The sequence below is a fragment of the Pantherophis guttatus genome, chromosome 1 (genome assembly GCF_059756535.1).
Source record: "Pantherophis guttatus breed Tessera chromosome 1, ASM5975653v1, whole genome shotgun sequence".
Lineage (NCBI taxonomy): Eukaryota > Metazoa > Chordata > Lepidosauria > Squamata > Colubridae > Pantherophis > Pantherophis guttatus.
Genome location: NC_142063.1, coordinates 16,709,593 through 16,731,305, shown reverse-complemented (window position 1 = coordinate 16,731,305; position 21,713 = coordinate 16,709,593). Strand labels below are relative to the sequence as shown.

At 43.2% G+C, this 21,713-nt stretch overlaps 1 protein-coding gene across 1 annotated transcript in view; it reads right to left on the bottom strand.

The window, feature by feature from the left end:
* MAU2 (MAU2 sister chromatid cohesion factor) overlaps positions 1–21,246 on the bottom strand; it is a 37,236-nt gene extending 15,990 nt beyond the window's left edge. The window contains exons 1-14 of the mRNA XM_034442540.3: positions 20,630–21,246; positions 17,434–17,451; positions 16,943–17,008; positions 15,431–15,526; positions 13,362–13,456; positions 12,908–12,935; positions 10,373–10,528; positions 9,127–9,273; positions 7,237–7,327; positions 6,206–6,309; positions 4,523–4,600; positions 2,270–2,335; positions 1,328–1,411; positions 734–783 (exon numbers count right to left, since the gene is read on the bottom strand). Coding sequence (XP_034298431.2) covers positions 734–783; positions 1,328–1,411; positions 2,270–2,335; positions 4,523–4,600; positions 6,206–6,309; positions 7,237–7,327; positions 9,127–9,273; positions 10,373–10,528; positions 12,908–12,935; positions 13,362–13,456; positions 15,431–15,526; positions 16,943–17,008; positions 17,434–17,451; positions 20,630–21,220 — 1,670 coding nt within the window. The 5' untranslated portion in view covers positions 21,221–21,246. The remainder of the gene's footprint in view (positions 1–733; positions 784–1,327; positions 1,412–2,269; positions 2,336–4,522; positions 4,601–6,205; positions 6,310–7,236; positions 7,328–9,126; positions 9,274–10,372; positions 10,529–12,907; positions 12,936–13,361; positions 13,457–15,430; positions 15,527–16,942; positions 17,009–17,433; positions 17,452–20,629) is intronic.
* Between the last annotated feature and the right edge of the window lie 467 nt (positions 21,247–21,713).

Here is a 21,713-nt window from a genome sequence, read left to right as displayed (position 1 = left end):
TCAACCTTGAGTCTGGTGGGATTCGAACTGCCAAATTGCAGGCAGCCAGCAGTCAGCAGAAGTAGCCTGCAGTACTGCACTCTAACCACTGCGCCACCTCGGCTCAGAGTAGAATAATGAATGACAATTGTCACACAACCTTCCTGACAAATTACTCATCTCTCTTTTGCTTTAGTGTGCTTTAAAAATCTGAAGCTACCAAGCCCTCAGTTTCAAAGGCCTATTCAGAAAGTCTTCCACCTGGAAGAACTATTGGCAAAAATCTCTCGATTTTAAGTGGACTATGAAGCACCACATTTAAACACAACCTTTCAGACTATGCACTCCATTATTCAGTTTTATTATTTCAGGTTATTCAGGTTTCAATTTTATTCTTTCCTTATTATGCCTTCATACCAGAATGTGCACATCACTTCTGTTCTTTGAAAAGCAGGGTGTAAATGTAATTGATAACTAAATTAAAAAGAAGGGACAGGGATCGAAGTGCAGACTGACAAGGCATACTAAACTGTTTTAAATGTCCACTGGGACTACTCTTAGTGTTGTTGATCAAATTGCCTATCTAAATTCCTGGCATATAAAAATGTTGTCATGAAACAGAGTGTTCACCAGAGTCCTACAACAGTTAAAAGCACTGCTGGTGCCAAAGAATCATTTTACAAGCCAACTAATATAATGGCTTTATATGGCTTATATAATATTATATTGTAATGGGAATTACTGATTTACCTACCTCACCGGAAAATTGTGGTCTGGGTTTATCCTTTCCAACAAGCTATAAAGCTGGAGAGGAAGAAGATATGAGGAAGTTAGTTAGTTTTTAAATCATGTTTAGAGTTATACAGGACAAAGGCAGTTTGACCCAGTTTGAGTTTATCATGTGAATATTCTCCAAGGCTTCCTGGGCTTAGAGGTTGTTTGAGGAAGCCCAAAATTCTCTTTCAGATACAGCTCAGAATATTTTTTTATCAAGTGAAAGGATTTCCTCATTTACAAACAGGCCTACCTGAACTTCTAATGATTTCACATGATTCCTATTTTATGCAAATAAAATAAAAACATTCTATTCACAACTAAATTCTAAGTGTACTAAATTCTGAGCAGCACTAATGCAAATTTGGAATTGTTCTATGAGTTGTAGTTTAGAAGACAACAAAAGTTTTAGAAGACGACGTAAAAAAAAAGATGCTGTTTACAGAACACCTTGAAATGACTTTTTAAAAACATGGATAAAATGAACACTTGCTTTCCCTCTGTTGTGCTCTATATGATGCAGCCAACCGTTCACATTTCATTTAAACCCCAGTACTACAGCTAAGACATTTACCTCTTGATGCCGGTTTCCTTCCCTGATATAGACGCTTGCCAAGTTTGTCACGATAAAAGCCCACAATTCCTGATGGGTGGTGAGCTACAGTACAGAAAAGACACAAACAACCAAAAAAAAAGGTTAAAGCACTTTCCCCTTCTTACAGGAAGTCCTCGACTTACGTCTAGTTGTTTAAAAACCATTTGAAGTGACAACATCCTTGGAAAGGGTGTTTTATAGCCTGTAAAAACACTTCCGGCCATTGTAAAAACATTGTGCTGCCCCCTAATGGTTTCACAAGCACATTTTAAGGACTTGGCAACCAGCTTGCATTTATGACCGGTTGCAGCTTCCCAGGTTCACGTGACTGAGATTTGCTATATAGTCCGTCCCCCATCCCCCCCCCCCCCCCCCCGGTTTCTGGCAAACAATGCCCAGTCAGAATGTATTTGCTTTACAGCTGCAGGATTCAACTTACAACCATGTGATTCGCTTAATGAATGTCATAAAAACAGTTCAGAAATCAGGCCCGGTCACAAGGATGTCTTAATAATAGGAATAGCACTTAGACTTATATACCGCTTCCAAGGGCTTTTACAGCCCTCTGTAAGTGGTTTACCGAGCCAGCGTATTGCCCCCAATAATCTGGGTCCTCATTTTACCCACCTCAGAAGGATGGATTAGTCAACCTTGAGCCTGGTGAGACTTGAACTGGCAAATTGCAGGCAGCTGGCAGGCAGCAGAATTAGCCTGCACAGTACTGTATTCTAACCACTGCGCCACGACCGCTCAACAACCGCAATGACTTACAACCAAAATTCCAGTCCCCGTTATGGTCTTAAGCCAAAGACTGCCGTATGAGCCTTCCGAGTTATTTAATTAATTAAATTATTTGAAGAGGAGCGTTACACCCACAAGGACAAACCAAAAGAAGAAACCCCATACTGAGCGCCATCTTACCCGAAGTGCTGTGGTAAACTGTGCTTCTGCGTTGTCCATGCAGTTCACAGAAATGCAATACAGCCCCTTCAAAGGAAAACAGCAGGGAAAGTTCAAGGAAAGGTACTTTGGTTTTTAGGAATGAAGACTCGGAGGAGTAAGTTGTAGAACAGTGCATGTAGTGTAGATCTATGTTCCCAGTGTAGATCTATGTTCCCAGTGTAGATCTATGTTCACGTTCGATTTGCTTTAATAGCTATGAATCTAACTTCTCTTCCCACCTGAGAATGCAGCAGGAATTCCAGAAGACAAATACAGGGAGCCCTTGATTTACAACAGTTCGTTTAGCGACTGTTCGAAGTTACAACAGCACTGAAGAAAGAGACTTGAGACCGTTTTTCACACAACTGTATTAGTATCCACATGGTCATCTGATCAAAATTCAGACACTTAGCAACTGACTCAGGTCGCAGTGTCCCGTGTGCAGTGTGATCACCTTTTGTGGCCTCCTGACAAGCAAAGTCGATGGGGAAAGTCAGATTCACTTAACCGCGTAAGAACCGGAAGCGATTCACTTAACAATTGTGTCAGGAAAAGTTGTAAAATGAGGCAAAACTCACTTAACGAATGTCTCACTTAGCAACAGAAATGTTGGGCTTAATTGTAGTCATAAGTAGAGGACTACCTGTAAACATATTCCTTCTCTTTGTAACATGGCATGAAGCTTTGGAATGATTTTGCCCTGGGTTTTTTTCCCCCACACAAATAATTAATTTAAATCCTTCTGTTGTCAGTCTTGCTCCCCAATAGAGTCAATCGCAGCAATTCATATTCTGCTTCTGCTTCTTTCCATTAGCTTCAATGAACATTCCTGATATTAGATCCAAATTTTCCTATTCCTGGCCTTTTAAACGTATCCTCAACTTGATCTCAAGGTTATCTACTTGTCTTGAGGGAAAACTCAAGCATTTTAGCAATAGAAATGTTGCTTTTGTGTTTATACACGGCACAGATAACTGGGGGAAACATCAATCCCTGCTGATGAGGATTAAGGAGGATTTATTCAAGGCCACAGTCATCTATAGATCAGGGGTGGGGAACCATGGCCCTTTTATGACTGGTGGACTTCAACTCCCAGAATTCCTGAGCCAACTGACTCAGGAATTCTGGGAGTTGAAGTCCACCAGTCATAAAAGGGCCATGGTTCCCCATCCCGATCTATAGGAACTGAAAGAATTTCAACAAACTCACAGCAAGGCCAAGCCCTTAGAAAATGGGAGGAATAGCCAAGTTAGACAGCTCTTCCTCCTCTGTTTGTGCAGGGGCAACTGAATTATACAGGTAGCCTTTGACTTACAAGCATTTGTTTAGTGACTGTTCAAAGTTACAATGGCACTGAACAAAGTGACTTACAACCTATCTGTCAACTCGCAAAGCATTCCTGACCTGCTCTCAAGTTGCCATAGGCAGGGGGATGGGGAATCGAGCCTCGCAGTTGCATCGAGGAACTTGCATTTCAGTCAAAACAAAGCACATTCCAGCCGGCAACGTCAAGGTCATCTCCAGGGAGACCCACAGTGACCAGAGGGAGTGACTCCTACAACCCGCAAAATTGCTTCTTTGGGGAATGTGACTGATGACACACCTTGGGGGAAGAGGGAAACAGGGTCAGAGCCAAGGCGAGAATTAAGTGAGGTCAGAGTTGGTTTCACTTGCTGACATGAAGCTCCTAATAAATAACTAGATTTCTTTTGAAGCTTGGCTTGAGGCTCATGATTTAATTAGGGCATCGGTTGGAACCCTGATACTATCATCACACATACGACCGTCACAGCATCCCGTGGTCACATGGTCAAAATTCAGGCACTTGGCAATTGACATGTATTTACAACGCTGCAACATTCTGGGATCATGTGATTGCCATTTGGGATTCTTTTGACGAGCAAAGCCAATGAGGGAAGCTGCATTTGCTTAACGATGGCATGATTCACTTAACTGCAGGGATTTGCTTAAAGACCATGGCCAAAAAAAAAAAAGGCTGTAAAATGGGGTGCGACTCACTTAACAGTTGCCTTGCTTAGCAATGGAAATTCTGGTCCCAGTTGTGACTGTATGTCAAGGACTACCTGTACTTGTTACTAAAGCCTTGTAGGGCTCCATTTATTTGAAAACTGGCAGCTTTTCAATGAATGGAACTCAAGTTTCCTACACTGAATAAAATACTGAATAAAAACCTAGATTTACATGCATCGGGAACTGGGAAGTTATACTCACCAGAAGAGCATGTAGCTGGGCAGCATGATTAGAAAAGAGCCTGGGAGACTGCTGACAGAGCTGGCATACCTGTGAAATCTTGGTGTAAACAGAAGAGAGAACATGACTTAGGTGATTCACGACGATTCTTCTGACTAACCCAGCCTAGACGGGTTCACTTCCTTTCTTTGCCTTCCTCTTTTCTGACACAACCGCTGATTCCAGTTGCACTTTTGGGATTGCTTAATTATTTTGTAAAATCATTTTTCTGTTGCTGTAACACCCTCCTTCTCTAGTATAAAAAATAGCAGATAAAGCTTCACTGGGAGACTTTGGCCGGCTTTCATTTCATTTCACCATGCTTTTCAAATAATCTGCGATGCTGGAAATGCATGACTCTTGGCTGCCCTCAGAATAACAAGAGTTGGAAGGGACCTTGAAGATCCAACCCTCTGCTCAGGCAGGAAATCCTATACCATTTCAGGCAAATGGCTGTCCAATCTCTTTTTAATAACTTCCAGTATTGGAGCATTCACAACTTCTGGAGGCAAGTCGGTCCACTAGTTAATTGTTCTCACTGTCAGGAAATTCCTCCTTAGTTCTAGGTTGCTTCTCTCCTTGATTAGTTTCGATCCATTGCTTCTTGTCCTACCTTCAGGTGCTTTGGAGAATAGCTTGACTCCCTCTAGTCCTGATAGCAGCCTTCCAATATTTGAGGGGCTGCCACAAAGAAGAGGGGGGTCAACCTATTCTCCAAAGCACCTGAAGGCAGGATAAGAAATAACAGATGGAAAGTAATCAAGGAGAGAAGCAATCTGGAACTAAGGAGAAATTTCCTGAGAGTTAGAACAATTGTGGCAATGACATTCCAAGATCTTCCAAGACTATCTTCTTTTCAACAACCACAAAGAGTGGTGAGCTCAGTTGAACCTCCATACATCTGTTCCCACCACCATCACCACCACCCACAGTTCCAAAGGACACCGAATGCCCTAAAGCAGCGGTCACCAACTGGTGGTCCGTGAGAAAATTTTGGTGGTCTGCAGAAAAATTATTTGCACTTTTTATATTGCATTAAATCAGGGGTCCTCAAGCTATGGCCCCTGGGACATATACGTGCAATGTGTGTTGCTGTAGAGTCTCCCCCTTTGGGGTCTTTTTGTGTGGGGCAGAGGGGGGCAGAAATTCCAACTTGGGGTCTGTTTCAGCAGCCTGGTGCGGGGCTTTGGCCAAAAGCTGGAGGGAAGCGTCACTGGTGGCGAAGAGCCGGAGGACCTCGTTCTAGTGGGACTGCATCATGGCCTGGAACTGGCTGACCATCTCAGCCCACTGAGCCTCCAGGTGCCTGTACCTGGCCTTGCACTCCTGCAGGTCTTTCCTCTGCTTGGAAAGTCTATGCTTGTAGTCCTCAGTGAGGTGCTTCTGCTGAGCCTTGATGTGAGTGACATCAAGTTGGCCATGCCCACCTAGTCACATGACCACCTAGCCACACCCACAAAGCCAGTCATTAGGCAGATCATATTAGTGGTCTGTGGGATTTAAAATTATGAATTTAGTGGTCCCTGAGGTCCGAAAGGTTGATGACCTCTGCCCTAAAGCAGTGCTTCTCAACCATGGCTGGCTGGGGAATTCTGGGAGTTGAAGTCCACAGGCCTTAAAATGGCCAAGGTTGAGAAACCCCGCCCCTAAAGCCATTTTCTTTACCTCTTGCAGGGCTGTAGCTTTGTGTCCTGTGACTAGCCGGCACATGATGATATGTTCCAACAAGATGACTTGGAAAGATGATAAGATAGGGCTGCAATCAAGCACTGGAAGGAAAGAAATGATGCAGTTTAGGGAAAAAAGAGAAAAGGAACAGCTCTTCATTTGGTGGAATGGCCATGCTGAATGTCCTCGACTTAAGACCAGTTGCTTAACGACTGTTCCAAGTTATGATGGACCCCCCTCAAAAAGTACTTACAACCTGGTTCTGAAGTTCTGACATCCAATCTTCCCCTTCTCTCACACACACATAATTATGTGACCATTTTTGGGTACTTGGCAACTGGCCTAAATTTGTGGCCATTTGCTGTGTCCCGTGGTCGCTTGACCGCTATTTATGACTTTTTTAAAACCAAAAAAACAGCCCTTTTACTTCTGGTGTTTGCTTAAGAAGCACCACAAAAAGGGTTGTAAAATCAGGTCGGTGAATGTGATGACCCGCTTAATGACTGTTGTGACTTACAACCATAATGGGCAGTCTCCATTACGGTTATTAAGTCAAGAACTACCTTTAATTGTTTTTCTGAAGCAGGGAGTAATATTTTAGGTTATAAAAGCAACTGCTCAAAAATCTTGGGAGACATGTGGCATTTTGTTAAAACTCAGGCTGGCAAAAACACCCTCTATCCTATTCTTTCCTCAGTGCAGAGAAAAGAAATATGCCAAAAAATTCCCATCATAAGAATCGGGCGATTCTTTCCGGTACTGCTAAATTGAAATGCAAAGTGATATTGGTTCCTTTCCTTAAGTTCAGAAAAGATCTTGGCTGACTATGCAACTCTGAATGAGCCAAAACAGGGTTTTCTGGTGCTGAGGAAGGGACCTATCACTGGCCCTGAAAAAGGACACTGGTGCCCCAAAAAGGCAACAATAAATGAAAAAAGGGAGAACAGAGAGAAATGGAGCATGCAAATTGGGCATTCAAGAACAGAATCCGTGTGAAGACACACACCAAAGAAGTTTACTCTGCTCACTTTTGAGTTTCTCCAGCTGCATCAGGGCTTTGTCGGTGTATTTCTGGGCCTTCTCCAAATATCCAGCCTGCATCGAATGCATCACAGTCACCTGGCAAAAAAAGAAAGAAAGAAACCATACCGCATTTGTTTGGCAGATCATTTCGCAACCCTGAAACAAATTGCTTCAATGTTCTCCCTGCTGCAAATTAACATGACTCGTTTTACATGAAATACAAAGACAGGACACAGTTCTAAATGAGAAAACATGCAGGTAGCAACACTGTGAACGCCCATGCTGACACGCCACCTGTGCAATTAAAACAGGCACGTTCATCTCCCTCACAACAGGGCACGCGGCACTGCCAAATTGCCCTCGTTGAGAAAGCCTTCCCGCCAATGATGCAATTAATGTACACACACACAAAAAAAAAAAAATACAGAAAGTCTATGCCTTTAGTTTCTAATATTGCAGGATGCCTTTTGTTAAGAAAACTAAACAAAACTTTTATCGAATTTCAAAAGAACAATAGGAGGAGGAAGAGATGGTTTAAATGGTTTAAAAAGGAAAAAAAAGAGGAAAGCAGGAAAAACACAGAATTGGATGGTGCAGAGAGAAAACCAAAAATTATTTCCAACTCTCTAATACAGATACAAGCATAAAATACAAGTAGATTAAACCACATCACAAAATATTTCTGTGGTTAAAAACAGTTCTACTCATCAAATCCCAAGGTTATATTTTCTTTTCTTTCAGTTTCTTTCAGTTTCTCTGCTTAAATCTGAAATTTGTTTTCAAACCATTATTTCAGAATTCCTGACATCTAAAGGTTAGACCAGAGGTCTTCAAACTTGGCAGCTTTAAGACTTGTAGACTTCAACTCCCAGAATTCTCCAGCCAGCTTTGCTGGAGAATTCTGCAAATTCTGCAAAGCTGGCTGGAGAATTCTGGGAGTTGAAGTCCACAAGTCTTAAAGCTGCTAAGTTTGAAGACCTCTGGGTTAAACCATTAGATCATCTAACCCAGGGGTGTCCAATCTTGGCAACTTTAAGACTTATGAACTTCAACTTCCAGAATACTGGCTGGCTGGGGAATTCTGGGATTTGCAGTCCTCAAGTTTTAAAGTTGCCACAGTTGGACACCCCCAATCAAGCCAATGCTGACAATACCTGATTATAACAACACCCCAAAGTCTCCAGAAACCCCTCTGCTACTAGACATTCTGCTAGCTGAAAGTCCAGGGACAAAACTGGGACATTTCTGCAAGCAAAGAAAGGACTCCATCAATGAGCTATGATGCTGTCGGGAAACCTTGCCATCTTCTGAGCCCATTCAGCTCAGTATTGTCTATTAACATGAATGGTGGCTTTCCAAAGCCACATATGGAGGTCTTTCTTACCACCTGCTGCCTAGAAATGTTGGTAATTAAACAAGGCATCGGTTCTTTGGAATATATTGTAAACAAAAACAAAAATCACCCAGAGGCAATTTAAAGGAAAGCCAGTAATGCATCCCCAACCTGCTAGCTACTGCAATTATAAATTGGGATACTAGGAGCACTGTGGCTCACACGGTTAGGACACTGGATTGGAAGCTAGCAGGCCTGGTGTTTGAGACCCAAGTGCTGCTGTGGGGCAGGGTGAGTTCCCGTCCTTTGCTCCAGCTCCTGCTGGGGACATGAATGAAGCCCCCTAAGTGGGTGTTTCCTGGGCAACTGTAATATCACCGACTCATCCTTTCAACCCAAAAAGGATATTGCCATGATGACGTTAAAGGAGAAATAGAGAGCACCTTCTTTATGTGCAAAAGACTACTTCCTGGGCCCCTGATCCTAGAAAGCCCCTGTTGGAAGGATCCCTGAAGCCAAGTTTGTACAACTTATTTTGGCAACATGGGATGCAGCATCTCACCAGGTAAACCAGCACACACATGTGCTCCTTGGGCAGCCAATGGAAGAGGTCTGCAGGGTTGCTGGGAAGGATCTCATCGTCATGAAGGGTTGAGATGGTCTGGATGCACTGCTGCAGCTGCTTTAGACATGGCTTGACACTCTTCACCTGAGGAAAGGAGAAGCTGCCTCAACAAAATCAAACCAAACATGAGACCCAAATCAAAGGCACCCTACATCCAAGGTCAACCACACATTATCTTGATGGCTGTTGTCCTCTTCTCAGTTCATCTTCTGTAAAGATAGAACATTAAAGACCTCTGAAGGTTCCTGTCAAGCTTACATCCATTTTTTTAATCTTCTTCTTTAAGAGAGGAGGTGGCACAGTGGTTAAGAGTGCAGTACTGCAAGCTGCTTCAGCTGACTGCTAGCTGCAGTTCGGCAGTTCACATCTCACCGGCTCAAGGTTGACTCAGCCTTCCATCCTCCCAAGGTGGGTAAAATGAGGACCCAGATTGTTGCGGACAATAGGCTGACTCTGTAAACCAGTTAGAGAGGGCTGTAAAAGCACTATAAAGCGGTGTATAAGTCTAAGTGCTATTGCTATTGTTCCTTCATATGTTTGCTCTGCCATTCTATTCTAGGGTAGTCCTTGATGTATGACTTGTCGTTTTACAACTGTTCAGAGTTATGACAGCCTCGTAACAGGTGCTTTATGGCCCATAAAGTACTTCCAGCCCTTATAAAAGGTGTCCCCGTAGCAATCAAGTGATCGCATTTTGAGTGCTTGGCAACCTGCTTACCTTTATGATCGGTTGCAGCATCCTGCGGTCACATGACACTGATTTGCGACCTTTTTTTTTTTGCTGGTTTCCAGCAAAAAACACCCACCAGGAATAATGGGTTCACTTAACAACCGTATCTTTCATTTGTTTAGTGACTGCTGTGAAAAAGGTCAAAAATAAAAAAAGGTCCAGTCACACTGGTGCCTCGATTTACAAATTGTAACGAGTGACAATCAGACTTCCAGGCCCAATAATGATTGTGACTCATTTCCTTCATGACTACAGTGGTCACATTACAACCACCACAAAAAAGGATCCTAAAGTTGGATCGATCGCATGGGGGGGGGGGGAATCCGCTTTACACCCATCAGCGACTTAGGACTGTAAAGGAGAGGCTGTTCAGTCGTAATGGAGCACCTGGTCTTATGTTGTGAGCAACAACATTTTGTCATGCGAGATCACCTGAGCTGCTTTTCAACTCACCTGACCAGCGTCCAGGTAATGCGTCACCTGCAGTACCAAGAAGAAGACCCGCAATGACTCTTTCTGGATGGGATTCCCTTGCCAGTTCTCAACGATCTGCCCACAAAGCGTCAGCAACGGGTGCACCTCCTGCAGTTTCCTCTCCATGAGGAGCAGCTGTGTAGAAGGAAGGAAGGAAGAAGAAAAGAAACGACAGAAGTTTCAGAACACACGATAAGTGCCTCTGTTCCAGGTTCAGGCTTCCTTAGTCTTGGATTGATCTCCTCAAATAAAGAAGGAAAACAAAAAAAAGTAGTACGGTAATCCTCGATTTAGGACCACAGCTGAGCCCAAAATTTCTGTTACTAAGTGAGTTTTGCTCTGTTTTACAACCTTTCTTGCCACATACTTGTGAAGTGAATCATTACAGTTGTTAAGTTAGTAACGTGGTTGTTAAGTGCCTGGTGGCTCAGCAGACTGATAGCATTGTGATTAACACCAGCTGTCTGCAATTACTGTAAATTTGAATCTCACCAGGCTCAAGGTTGACTCAGCCTTCCATCCTTTTTAAGGTAGGTAAATTGAGGACCCAGTTTGTGGGGGCAATAAGCTGACTTTGTATAAATATACAAAAGTATGAAGGCTATTGCTTAATGCATTGTAAGCCGCCCTGAGTCTCCGGAGAAGCCCAATTAGAACAGGAATAAGTAAAAATTCAACTACAAGTTCAAAGAAGGTTTTTTCTCTCAGTGGTTCTCCTGTATGTGCGACACCAATTTACATTACAATTTATACCTTCCATATAAATCTTTTTTTTTTTTTTAAGTGAATCTGGCTTCCCCACTGACTTTGCTCGTCAGAAGGTCACAAAAGTTGATCCCAGGACTCTGGGACATTGCAACTGTCATAAATGTGAATTAGTTGCCAAGCTCCCGAATTTTGATCATGTGACCATGGAGATGCTGCAACAGTTGCCAGTGTGAGGAATGGTCATTAATCACTTTTTTCAGTGCCGTTGTAACTCTGAATGCTCACTAAACAAATGGCTGTAAGTTGAGGACTACCTGTACTAAACGTGGGAAGGAGAGTTATTTCTAAATCCTCAGTTTTGTGATTAACTTTGCTTCTCATCATTTCAAGATAATCCCAAAGAACATACAAAAAATGAAGACATCAAAAATAAAATTAAGGTAGCCCAATTAGAACAGGAATAAGTAAAAATTCAACTACAAATTCAAAGAAGGTTTTTTCTCTCAGTGGTTCTCCTGTATGTGCGACACCAATTTACATTACAATTTATACCTTCCATGCCAATCGCTTGGAACTGATTTATGCACACAATACTAGGTATTATACACATTTCAGATCTTTAAATGACACTTTCTAACACCGATTCGGTCCTTGGGGACTATCTCTCTTATTCTCAGGATCGTTTAAGATATGAGAAGACAATTTACACATTGTTGTGGCTTCTGGCAATGTCTCTGATTGCGCTGTTAAAAACACACAGCACAGTTGCTCTAAACCAGCAGTGTGATTTCCCATCATTCTGGAGCAAAATGTATATAAACCATAACTTAAGTCTTCAGGTAGTCTAGAAAATTTTAAAGATGACCCAACCACCCCCCCAAAAAAATGTAAAAAAAAAAACCAAGAAAAAATATTTTCAAAATTATAGGCAAGATGGAGTCCCACACATTTTATCCCATTACACCATAGTCACTGGTTCTCTAAAGCAATTAAATGCAGCCTCTAGTCACCCCAAAACTGCCCACCCTTTGTTTAAGAGATGCAAGCCTAATTAATCCACACAATATATAATTTGCTAAATTAATCTGAGATCGGCTTAGTTCAGCACTACTGGTAAAAATGGCAGCAACAAGCAGAAGTGTAATTATCACCTTCCTAAATCCTAATTTCATGGAATTTTAATTATTCCAATCCAAAAGACAAATTTACTTTTTTATGGTTGCCTCTCTTAAGTCTCTCTATAGCATTTTAAAAGTTTTCAAGAAGTTTCCACATGGATTTTGAATTACACCAAACATTAAAACATAGGTGGGGTAGTCACACATTTGAAATGATGTGTGAGTTAGCAAAATGCTATTGCTCGTTTCAACAGATGTCTATCAATAGTCTAGACCAGGGGTCTCCAACCTTGGCAACTTTAAGCCTGGAGGATTTCAACTCCTAGAATTCCCCAGCCAGCTTTGCTTTGCTGGCTGGGGGATTCTGGGAGTTGAAGTCTTCCAGGCTTAAAGTTGCCAAGGTTGGAGACCCTTGGTCTAGACCAGTGTTTCTCAACTTCAGCAACTTTAAAATATGTAGATATCAACTTCCAGAATTCCACAGCCAGCAAACCAACTAGAGGATTCTGGGAGTTGACAAATCCACAAATCTTAAAGTTGTCAAGTTTGAGAAACACTGCTCTACAAGACCAAAATCTATTTATTATTCATTGCTTCTATATCTGAATAAGAAAAACAAACCGAGACTGTAGATTTTAAAGTAATATATAAGTAAAATATTATATTGTCTAAGCCCCAGTAAACTTACCATGCCTTTGCTTAATAGAAACAGTGCTCTGAAAAAGAAAGGAAAGTTATTAAGATTCCAACACTGTAGAGATATCCCAGAAATACAATGTATTCTCACCCTAACCCTAAAACTGCATCAAAAATATTTCAGAAAAAAATGAAACTGTAACTTTTCGTGATTAGTTTGTTGTTATTATAGAAATGGCTAAGTTTCTGATTATATGAAACTAAAAAGTTGAGACTGTAACTGTACTTTGTAACTACTGCACCAAAAAAAAGGTGGAGGTCACTGCTTTTCTTCTTTTCCCTTTCCTTCACATCTTTTCCCCCTTTTTTGTATTGTCTTTACTTTCATGTGTATTTTTACATTCAATAAAATCTTTTAAAAATATTGCAATCTGCAAAAAAGTACAGAATATATTTCATAACTCTGTCTGTTCACTTTCTCCCTGTGAATCAAAAAAGTCACCCACCTTGTATATTCTGATCCTACCACTCGAGCATATTCTGCTCCAACTCCCAAAAGGTCGCAGGCGGAGACCAAATCTTTTTCAAGCGTATGAAGTTGCTAATGAGGAATACACAGAGAAACACACGTAAGCTTGAAACAGCTCTGAAACAGTCCAGCCATCCATTTATTTTGATTCTGAGAATCAGCTGGGCTACTGATTACGACACCAGATTAGAAACTAGGAGACGATGCATTAAAAGCCAGCTGCGTGACCTTGGCCCAGTCACTCTCTCTCAATCCAACTCACCACCCCATAGGATTGTCTATGGTGATTCTCGGTCATCCAGGTCATGATTGTCCCAAAGGGGCTTTTTTCAAAAAGCAACTGGACTTCCTTTGTTTTTCCTTGGAGACATTTTGCTTTTCGTCCAAGAAATGAAGAAGCTTCTTAGATGAGAAGAGAAATGTCTTCAAGGAAAAACAAAGAAAGTCCAGTTGCTTTTTGGAAAAAAACACTTTTGGGACACTCCATAGGATTGTTGTTGTGAGGAAAATAGGAGAAGGAAGGTGTACTGGATATGTTCACTGCCTTTATTTTCAATTTTCAAACAAGACTTTCCAAGCTCAAAATTTTTTAAGGTTCTGCAAACATCTAAGGTGATGCTGATGCCACAAACCCATTTATTTTCCATTAAGCATTGGTACCACATAGTAAAAAGTCACTAATGTAACTGACCTCTTCAAGAATGCCCCACTTACATTTTTCTCATAGAACAAAGTCTGTAAGGTGGGCGGATGTTAAGACAGGCAGCGCTGTAATAAAACTTCCTCCCCTTTTGTCTGTGTGCTGACACGACGTACATGGACAAACAGGTTGGGGGTTTGGTTGCAATGCTGCAACCATGACTTTGTTTCTTTTGTCCCACTGTGAGAGTGCCATTACTGCTTCAATACTTAGAACTGAGCTTATGAACCACACATCCGCTCACTTATAAAACTTTGTACCAAAGGACAAGTACCCCAGTTACAAAACTCTTTCCTAAGGATAAATTCAGGTCTCCGTGTTATCTTCTTTCCGAAGTTAAAAGAAGATGTGGCTAGGCATTTGTGGAGCAAACTCTTTTTTAAATTCTCTTTTGCTGCTCCCCCCCCCTCCATTCTATTCATAATCCTGCCACTGAATCTTTTTTCACTTTTTGTATTTATTATTTTTAAACAGTGCTGGATTTTTTGCGCCTTTCTTGAAGGCTTTATTACTTTATTACAAACAACTTTGGGCTCCCCTGGAAGGAGGAATGCTACAGAAATAAAAGCACTAGTAATTTACACAGCTGAGCGCAGTCCTGCTTGCTTTATCTCCTGCTGTTCAATGGGCAGATACTCGGGGTTGTTTTGTCTCTTCCGCAAGGAAACTCAGACTCAGTGATAACTTCAACCCTGCAGCTTTTAATGCAGCAGAATTCTCTCTTATGTGTTTCCCTCTCAGATGTAGGTTCTGTAGAATCTCCCCAAACTCTATGCTTTCTTTCATACAGGTAGTCCTCGCTTAACAGGACTATTGGTTCAGCGACCATTCGAAGTTACAACAGGATTGAACAAATGGTAGTTACATCCAGTCCTCAAAGTTACAGCCACTGCAGCGTCTGCACGGTCCGATCATCAAAATTTGGATGACTGGCAAATCTGTCCAGATTTTCAACCACAGAATGAACTAGCGGTTCCCGTGGCAGGGTGCATCTCATCACCCACAGGAAAAAGAAGGTAATGAAGGTCAGCAGTGGGGGACAACAGGTGTGTGTATATGTGTGTGGCAATGGACAGCAGGATGGCCAAAAAAGCAGTGATGGGGAAAGATAAGTGGGTGAGGGGAGTTGAAGCAGGGGCCAGCACAGCAGGGCAGAAGTGCGAAGTCCTCACCTAAAGACTGCAACCCAGGACTACCATTAACTGCTGTCGCTAAATAGTGGAATCGCACGATGTTTCACCTAATAACCACTTCATTTAGTGATGGAAATTCAAGTTCCAAGTAGATTTGTTAAGTGAGGTCTAACTATAATTTAAACCATTTGAGAATAGTGAAACTGAGCTTACCGCAAGCTGAAAAAGAAGGCGACAGTGCCAGTAAGGAGTCTGTTGTGAAATCTGGATGGCTTTACGCAGCAGTGGCTTTGCTGTGTCAACAGAATTCTGAAAAGTACAGACAATAAAAATCAAATTATCATACAGAGATGGAGGAGGAGGGCTCAAACACAAAATCAATTGGGAAAAAGTCACGCTTCGTAAAGCAAATGGAATACCATTCTATTAATTGGAGCGTGCACAATTTTGCAGAAATGACACATCACTTTTTCCAAAAACACATTTTAGGAAATATATTTGTGAAAAAGCTGTGTGAAGAGGTCCAAAGATCAGGAGCAAAGCCAGCAAAGGGATTCGGTCCATGGTAACTACGGTTAAATGCATTCCAGACAGATCCACTGGGCAGACCTCAGACCTTTCTAGAGAAGGACAGTCAAAATAGATGACTGGAAACGCTATGAGAGATATTGTTCTCACCTAGGCTTCCCCAGCAGCACAAAGCTGAGTCCTTGTCCTGATAAACCCCAGTCTTTCAAGATAGTTCACAATTACCGACCTTTATCAGGCTTGGACAGTGGCCAGACCGATATCATTCAGACGCCGCAATACTTGGCAAGAATGCAGTAATGAACTAATTGTCTCCTGCAAACTCCACTCCCCTTTCGCTCCTCTTTTATTCCCTCTGGGAGGGGCCATTCATCATCCACCTGTGGCCTTACTCCCAAGTTGACCCTTGTTCTTTAGTTGTTCCCTTCATCTGGCAACTCTGTGCATGCACACACTGGGAACAGGCTCCAGCTGTTCGCCTGCCTCACTGTCTGACTCCGAAGGCAGCCGTTAACTGGCATACGGCCCCGGCCCCCTCTCTTCCTCTGATGCAGAGCCCTCGTCAGAGCTTCCCCAGACTCCAGGACTGACCCATATTCCTCACCAACCTCCTCACTGTCCGAATCTGCTGCCAGATCCACCGGCAGGCCACAACAGATATTCTGCATTCACCCAAAATGACATCTGCTTCTATGACCTAACACCCAGAAGCTCCCCAAAAGGGGCACCAAGATGCTAACTCTACTTGTTAGGAGTTAGGAGCCTGGTGGGACAGTGGTTAGAATGCAGTATTGCAGGGTAACTCTGCCCACAGTCAGGAGTTTGATCCTGATGTGCTCAAGCCTTCCATCCTTCTGAGGTTGGTAAAATGAGGACTTTGATTGTTGTGGGCAATATGCTGACATTGTAAACCACCCAGAGAGTGCTGTAAAAGCACTATAAGGATGGTATATAAATTGCTGTTGCTATTGATTGCATCATCTTAAATATCAAAATAATAAAACATAATCAAACTGAACAAACGCTCAGTTCCTTTTAATGGAAGTGCTATTGACATGCAAATAAGTCAGGTAACAAAGATGAATAGTGTCTTAGCTCTTTTCTATGTTGTATGGAAGAAAGTCATATATCTTTTGTGTATCAAACCCATTAAATATTAGCATTTAAAGAACTGCAGAGGAAAGATACTCTTCTTACCTCTTGACAGTACAACTCTGACAGGAGGCTGGCAGCTTCAAATTTGACATCCTCAAACTGCGGAATCTGGTAGTGTCCAAGTTAAGCTAATAATACTAACAATAGATATTTTTAGTTGGAAAAGATCCAATGCTGTTTAATGTAGGATATGGCAAGCACTGAAACTATACTCTCTATAACTTCTCAGTGCTCCCGTCTGTAATGTATTTAATTGACCACCCCCTTTCCAGCCTGCTTGAATAATTTCAGCAAAGTTAGGCCCCAATATTTTTAAATCAGGGGTCCCCAACCCCTGGGCCTCAGCCCACTACAGGCCTTGAGCCCTTCAGAACCAGGCTGCGGAAGCGATGGGCGAACACGTCTGTGCGCATCTCCACTTGCACGAGTGGTGGGAAATCAGGCCAAGTTTGGTGTTAACTTTCAAAACAACCTACAGAAATTTAATTGAGAATTGATAATTCCAGTTTTCATGAGATCAGAAAAAAGGATACTTGTTGTGATATCAGCCACTGTAAAAAGAAGAGAGAGAAAAAATTAGCAATTCCTGAAATCCCCTCCCTGTGGAATTTATAGCAATCTCTAAAGGGAACAGTTAATGATGCATTTCTGAAACGCAGCAAATGAACAAATAATTTCTATTATGGTTTATAGCCAATCAAGACACAGTGAAGTGTCAGCACTGCACTGTCCTTGCCCTTCTTGCCAAACTGAACTCTTCCTGTAGACTCAAAACTTAGAAAAGACCATTTTTGTTTATCCAGACTTTACCCTCACAATCCTCTTGAAATGCTTATTCTTTTATTCCTTTAAATAGTCACTTTTCAGTTTTCCTGTACCTCCTGAAGTTCACTCTTAAAATGTTGTATCTGTTTAAGGGGCCATAAGCTCAGTGGAAGCCCCAATATTCAAATTCTGGAAGCTCCCAAGTTGGATGGACAGGCTTGACTGAGAAAGATCATTGCTAATCAGTGTAAACTATGAATGGGAAATTAGCTGGCAGGCAGATACACATGTATTCATCTGGATTTTCGCCTTGTTTTCTCTTTTCCACCTGATTGCTGGGAAACAACTAAGAGACTGGAAGGTGGGAATATTGCTACAAACTGCTCTTGGAGGAGAGGCTATCAGCTTTCACTGATATTTCTGAGACTGTGAACACTGATTCTGCCTACTGCTGGCACATGCCACCTTGGGTGATTATCCACAAGGAAAGGCATCCCAAAGGGATCCCTTTCCAATGTTAGTTTACAATGCAAGACGAAGGTCTGATTTCATTGCAGGCAGTCCTCGACTTATGACCACAATTGAGCCCAACATTTCTGTTAAGTGAGACATTTGTTAAGTGAGTTTTGTCCCATTTTACGACCTTTCTTGCTATAGTTGTTAAGTGAATCAGTTGATAAGTTGGTAACATGGTTAAGTGAATCTGGTTTCCCCATTGATTTTCCTTGTCAAGAGGTCGCAAAATCATCTTGAGACACAGCAACAGTCATAAGTATGTGTCAGTTGCCAAGCCGACAAGCTGACATGGGGGATGCTACAAAAGTCATGTGAAAAATGGTCACTAGTCACTTTTTTCAATGCCATTGTAACTTTGAATGGTCACTAAATGAACTGTTGTAAGTCGAGGACTACCTGTATAAACAAAGTTCCTGTGTTCCTACTTATTTTCCCTCTTTTATTCCTAGAAAAGATGTTTTCTTTTTCTGTTCAACTCCATTCTTCTCTTATTTCAAATGTCAGGATTTAAGAGCTGTGCATTCTCCTCCACCAGACTTTTTGGAGAAGCTCCTCCCTTCTTTGCTAATACCTAGAAATAATTTATTTTAGCTATAAACTCTTTTTTTGTTTATTGTACAACTGCCTTAAAAATCTATCCAGTTATGTAGAGAAAAAAACGAAAAAAAAAAATGATGTACCTCAAACTCATTCATTTATAACAATGTAGCAGTATGTGACACAATAGAGAGAACTGTACATTCGTGCTTAGGCTTCTGCAAGTTTATGTGCAAAAGCAGGAAACACTAAGCCAGATTCCTTTTGAACTATCTTGCCCAACCTGATATCTTCCAGATGTGCTGGTTTACAGTCAACATCACTCCCAATTAAAATATGTCACTTTTGTTACTTGAATTCTCAAAGCCTCTTAATAGCTCAAACGCAGCACCAGGAAAAGTTTAGGAGTAACATCTACAACAGTAACATAGTTGTCCTTCTATGGACAAGGAGGAGAAAGGAGTGCTAAATATACAACCTTGCACTCCTGATCAAAAGGCAAGATAAAAATCTAATGAGAAAAGAAATATTTTTAAAGTCGGGGGCAGGGATGAAAAGCAAAACAGAATCAAAACACGAATGGAGCTAGTATTTTCATCTGCAGGCTGGAAGACCCAGATGAAGAGGATAAAAAATGCTACAATGGGCACCCAATGAGCTTCAGGAGAAACTACTGCAGACTGCGGGCCCACCACTGAGAAGGCCCAGCACGTCTGGACAGCAGCAGTTTCGACTCTAAGAATGGCTTGTACAGTTAGAACGGGCCTTGGAGGTCTTCTAGTCCAATCCCTACTCAGGCAGGAGACCCTATATTATTTTAAGACATTTAAGTGGATGTCCAGTCTCTTCTTAAAAACCTCCATTGATGGACCACCCACAATGTCTGAAGGCAAGTCATTCCACCGATTAGTAGTTCTGTCAGGAAACTGGCACAAGTCTGTCTACCTGGGTATACAAAGAAGTCCTCGACTTAACAACACTGTTCGAAGTTACAACATTCAAAGGTACAATCTTCGACCGTGAGGTGCTTCTGTGACTTATGGCCATTATTCACCCTTATGACCACTGCAGCATCTCCATGGACATGCGATCAAAGTTCAGGCGCTTGGGCCACCGACTCATATTGATGACCCTTGCATGATCCAACTTTTGCGACCTTCCGGTGAGCAAAGTCAATGGGGGAAGCCAGATTCACTTAACAACAACAACACCCCTCCTGTTTATTAAATTGACAAATGAAGTGGTTCACTTAACAAAACGTGGCAAGAAGGGTTGATAAAACTCACTTAACACACATCTTGCTTAGCAACCGAAATTTGGGGGGAGGCGCCACTTGTAAAATACCTGTGTTTATAGAATGTTTATAGAATAACAGAGTTGGAAGGGACCTTGGAGGTCTTCTAGTCCAACCCCCTGCCCAGGTAGGAAACCTTACACCACTTCAGACAAATGGTTAGCCAACATCATCTTAAAAACTTCCAGTGTTGGAGCATTCACAACTTCTGGAGGCAAATTGTTCCACTGATTAATTGTTCTAACTGTCAGGAAATTTCTCCTTACATCTAAGTTGCTTCTCTCCTTGATTAGTTTCCACCCATTGCTTCTTCTCCTCCCCTCAGGTGCTTTGGAGAATAGCTTGACTCCCTCTTCTTTGCGGCAGCCCCTGAGATATTGGAAGACTGCTATCATGTCTCCCCTAGTCCTTCTTTTCATTAAACTAGACTTACCCAGTTCCTGCAACCGTTCTTCATATGTTTTAGAAAGTTTTTCCCTGTCTGGGGCCACACATATCCAAGGCACCACGTGTACACAAGCAGGGAGGTCCTCCTTCCTTCCTTCCCTCCCTCCCTCCCTGGGCCAATCTGAGGGGGTCACCCCGCAATCCCTTCCACGTCACCCCCGGGGACGCACCGCTTTCTCGAGGTGCCCGCGGGCCTGCTCTCCGTTGCGCGTGTGGTGGTAGAGGACGGAGCCGAGCTGGAGGTGGGTGCGGGCTTCGACCCGAGCGGGGGGCTTGCGGGGCAAGACGGCCTGGAGGCAGTGGACGCAGAGCCGCACCTTGGGCGGGCTAGAGGTGCGGAAGTGCTCGGCCAAGCCCAGCAGCGCCACGTACCACGACTCGGAGGCCCCCGAAGACACCGGAGCGCCGCCGGCCCCGGACGCGGAGGACGCCGACGACGAGGAACCGGCGGAGCCTCCTCCTCCTCCTCCTCCTCCTGCTGCTGCCGTGGCCTCAACCCCGCCGGAGACCGCCGCCCCCGAGCCGGGCCCGGCGCTCCCTCCCACCGCGGGCTGAGGCGGTCCTGCTACGGACGAGGCGGCTGAAGCTGCCGCCGCCGCCGCCGCCGCTGCTGCTCCCCCGGCTACGGAGGACGACGAAGGGGTGGAGGAAGAGGCCGGAGCCGTCGTGGTGGTGGCAGCGGTGGAGGAGGAGGAAGCCTGCGCTCCGCCCCCGTTGCCCGCCGTCTCCGTCGAGCCGCCCGACGCCCCGACGGCGGCCATCTTGGCTTGGCCTCCGTAAGGACCGGGAGGTCGCTGCGCGGCGGACTTGAGAGACTCATTGCGCAGGCGCGGGAGACGCAACGCTTGATGGGAAAGCGAGTCCTTGGAAACGGCGGTGGCTTATAGCATCCCTCCCATTCATCCATCCATCCATCCCGCGTGGAGAAACTGAGTTGGGAGACAAAGAATTCTTCTCTCTAAATCTAATCCCCCCACTTCTCCCTTTCGGGTCAGGAAACAGGTCCTTCCTGTTACGAGAGGTTTAATCTCATCCCCACCGCTTTCTAGATCTTCCGCTGAAAAAAATAATGTGCAAAAAATAATGTGCAATAATACAGCAAAACAAAACTTACACTTTGCACCGCCTTGGGATGCGTGCAGTGGTGGGATTCAGCCAGTTCGCACCACTTCAGGAGAACCGGTTGTTAACTTTCTGAGCAGTTTGGCAAACTGGTTGTTGGAAGAAATCATCAGGGCAGAGAACCGGTTGTTA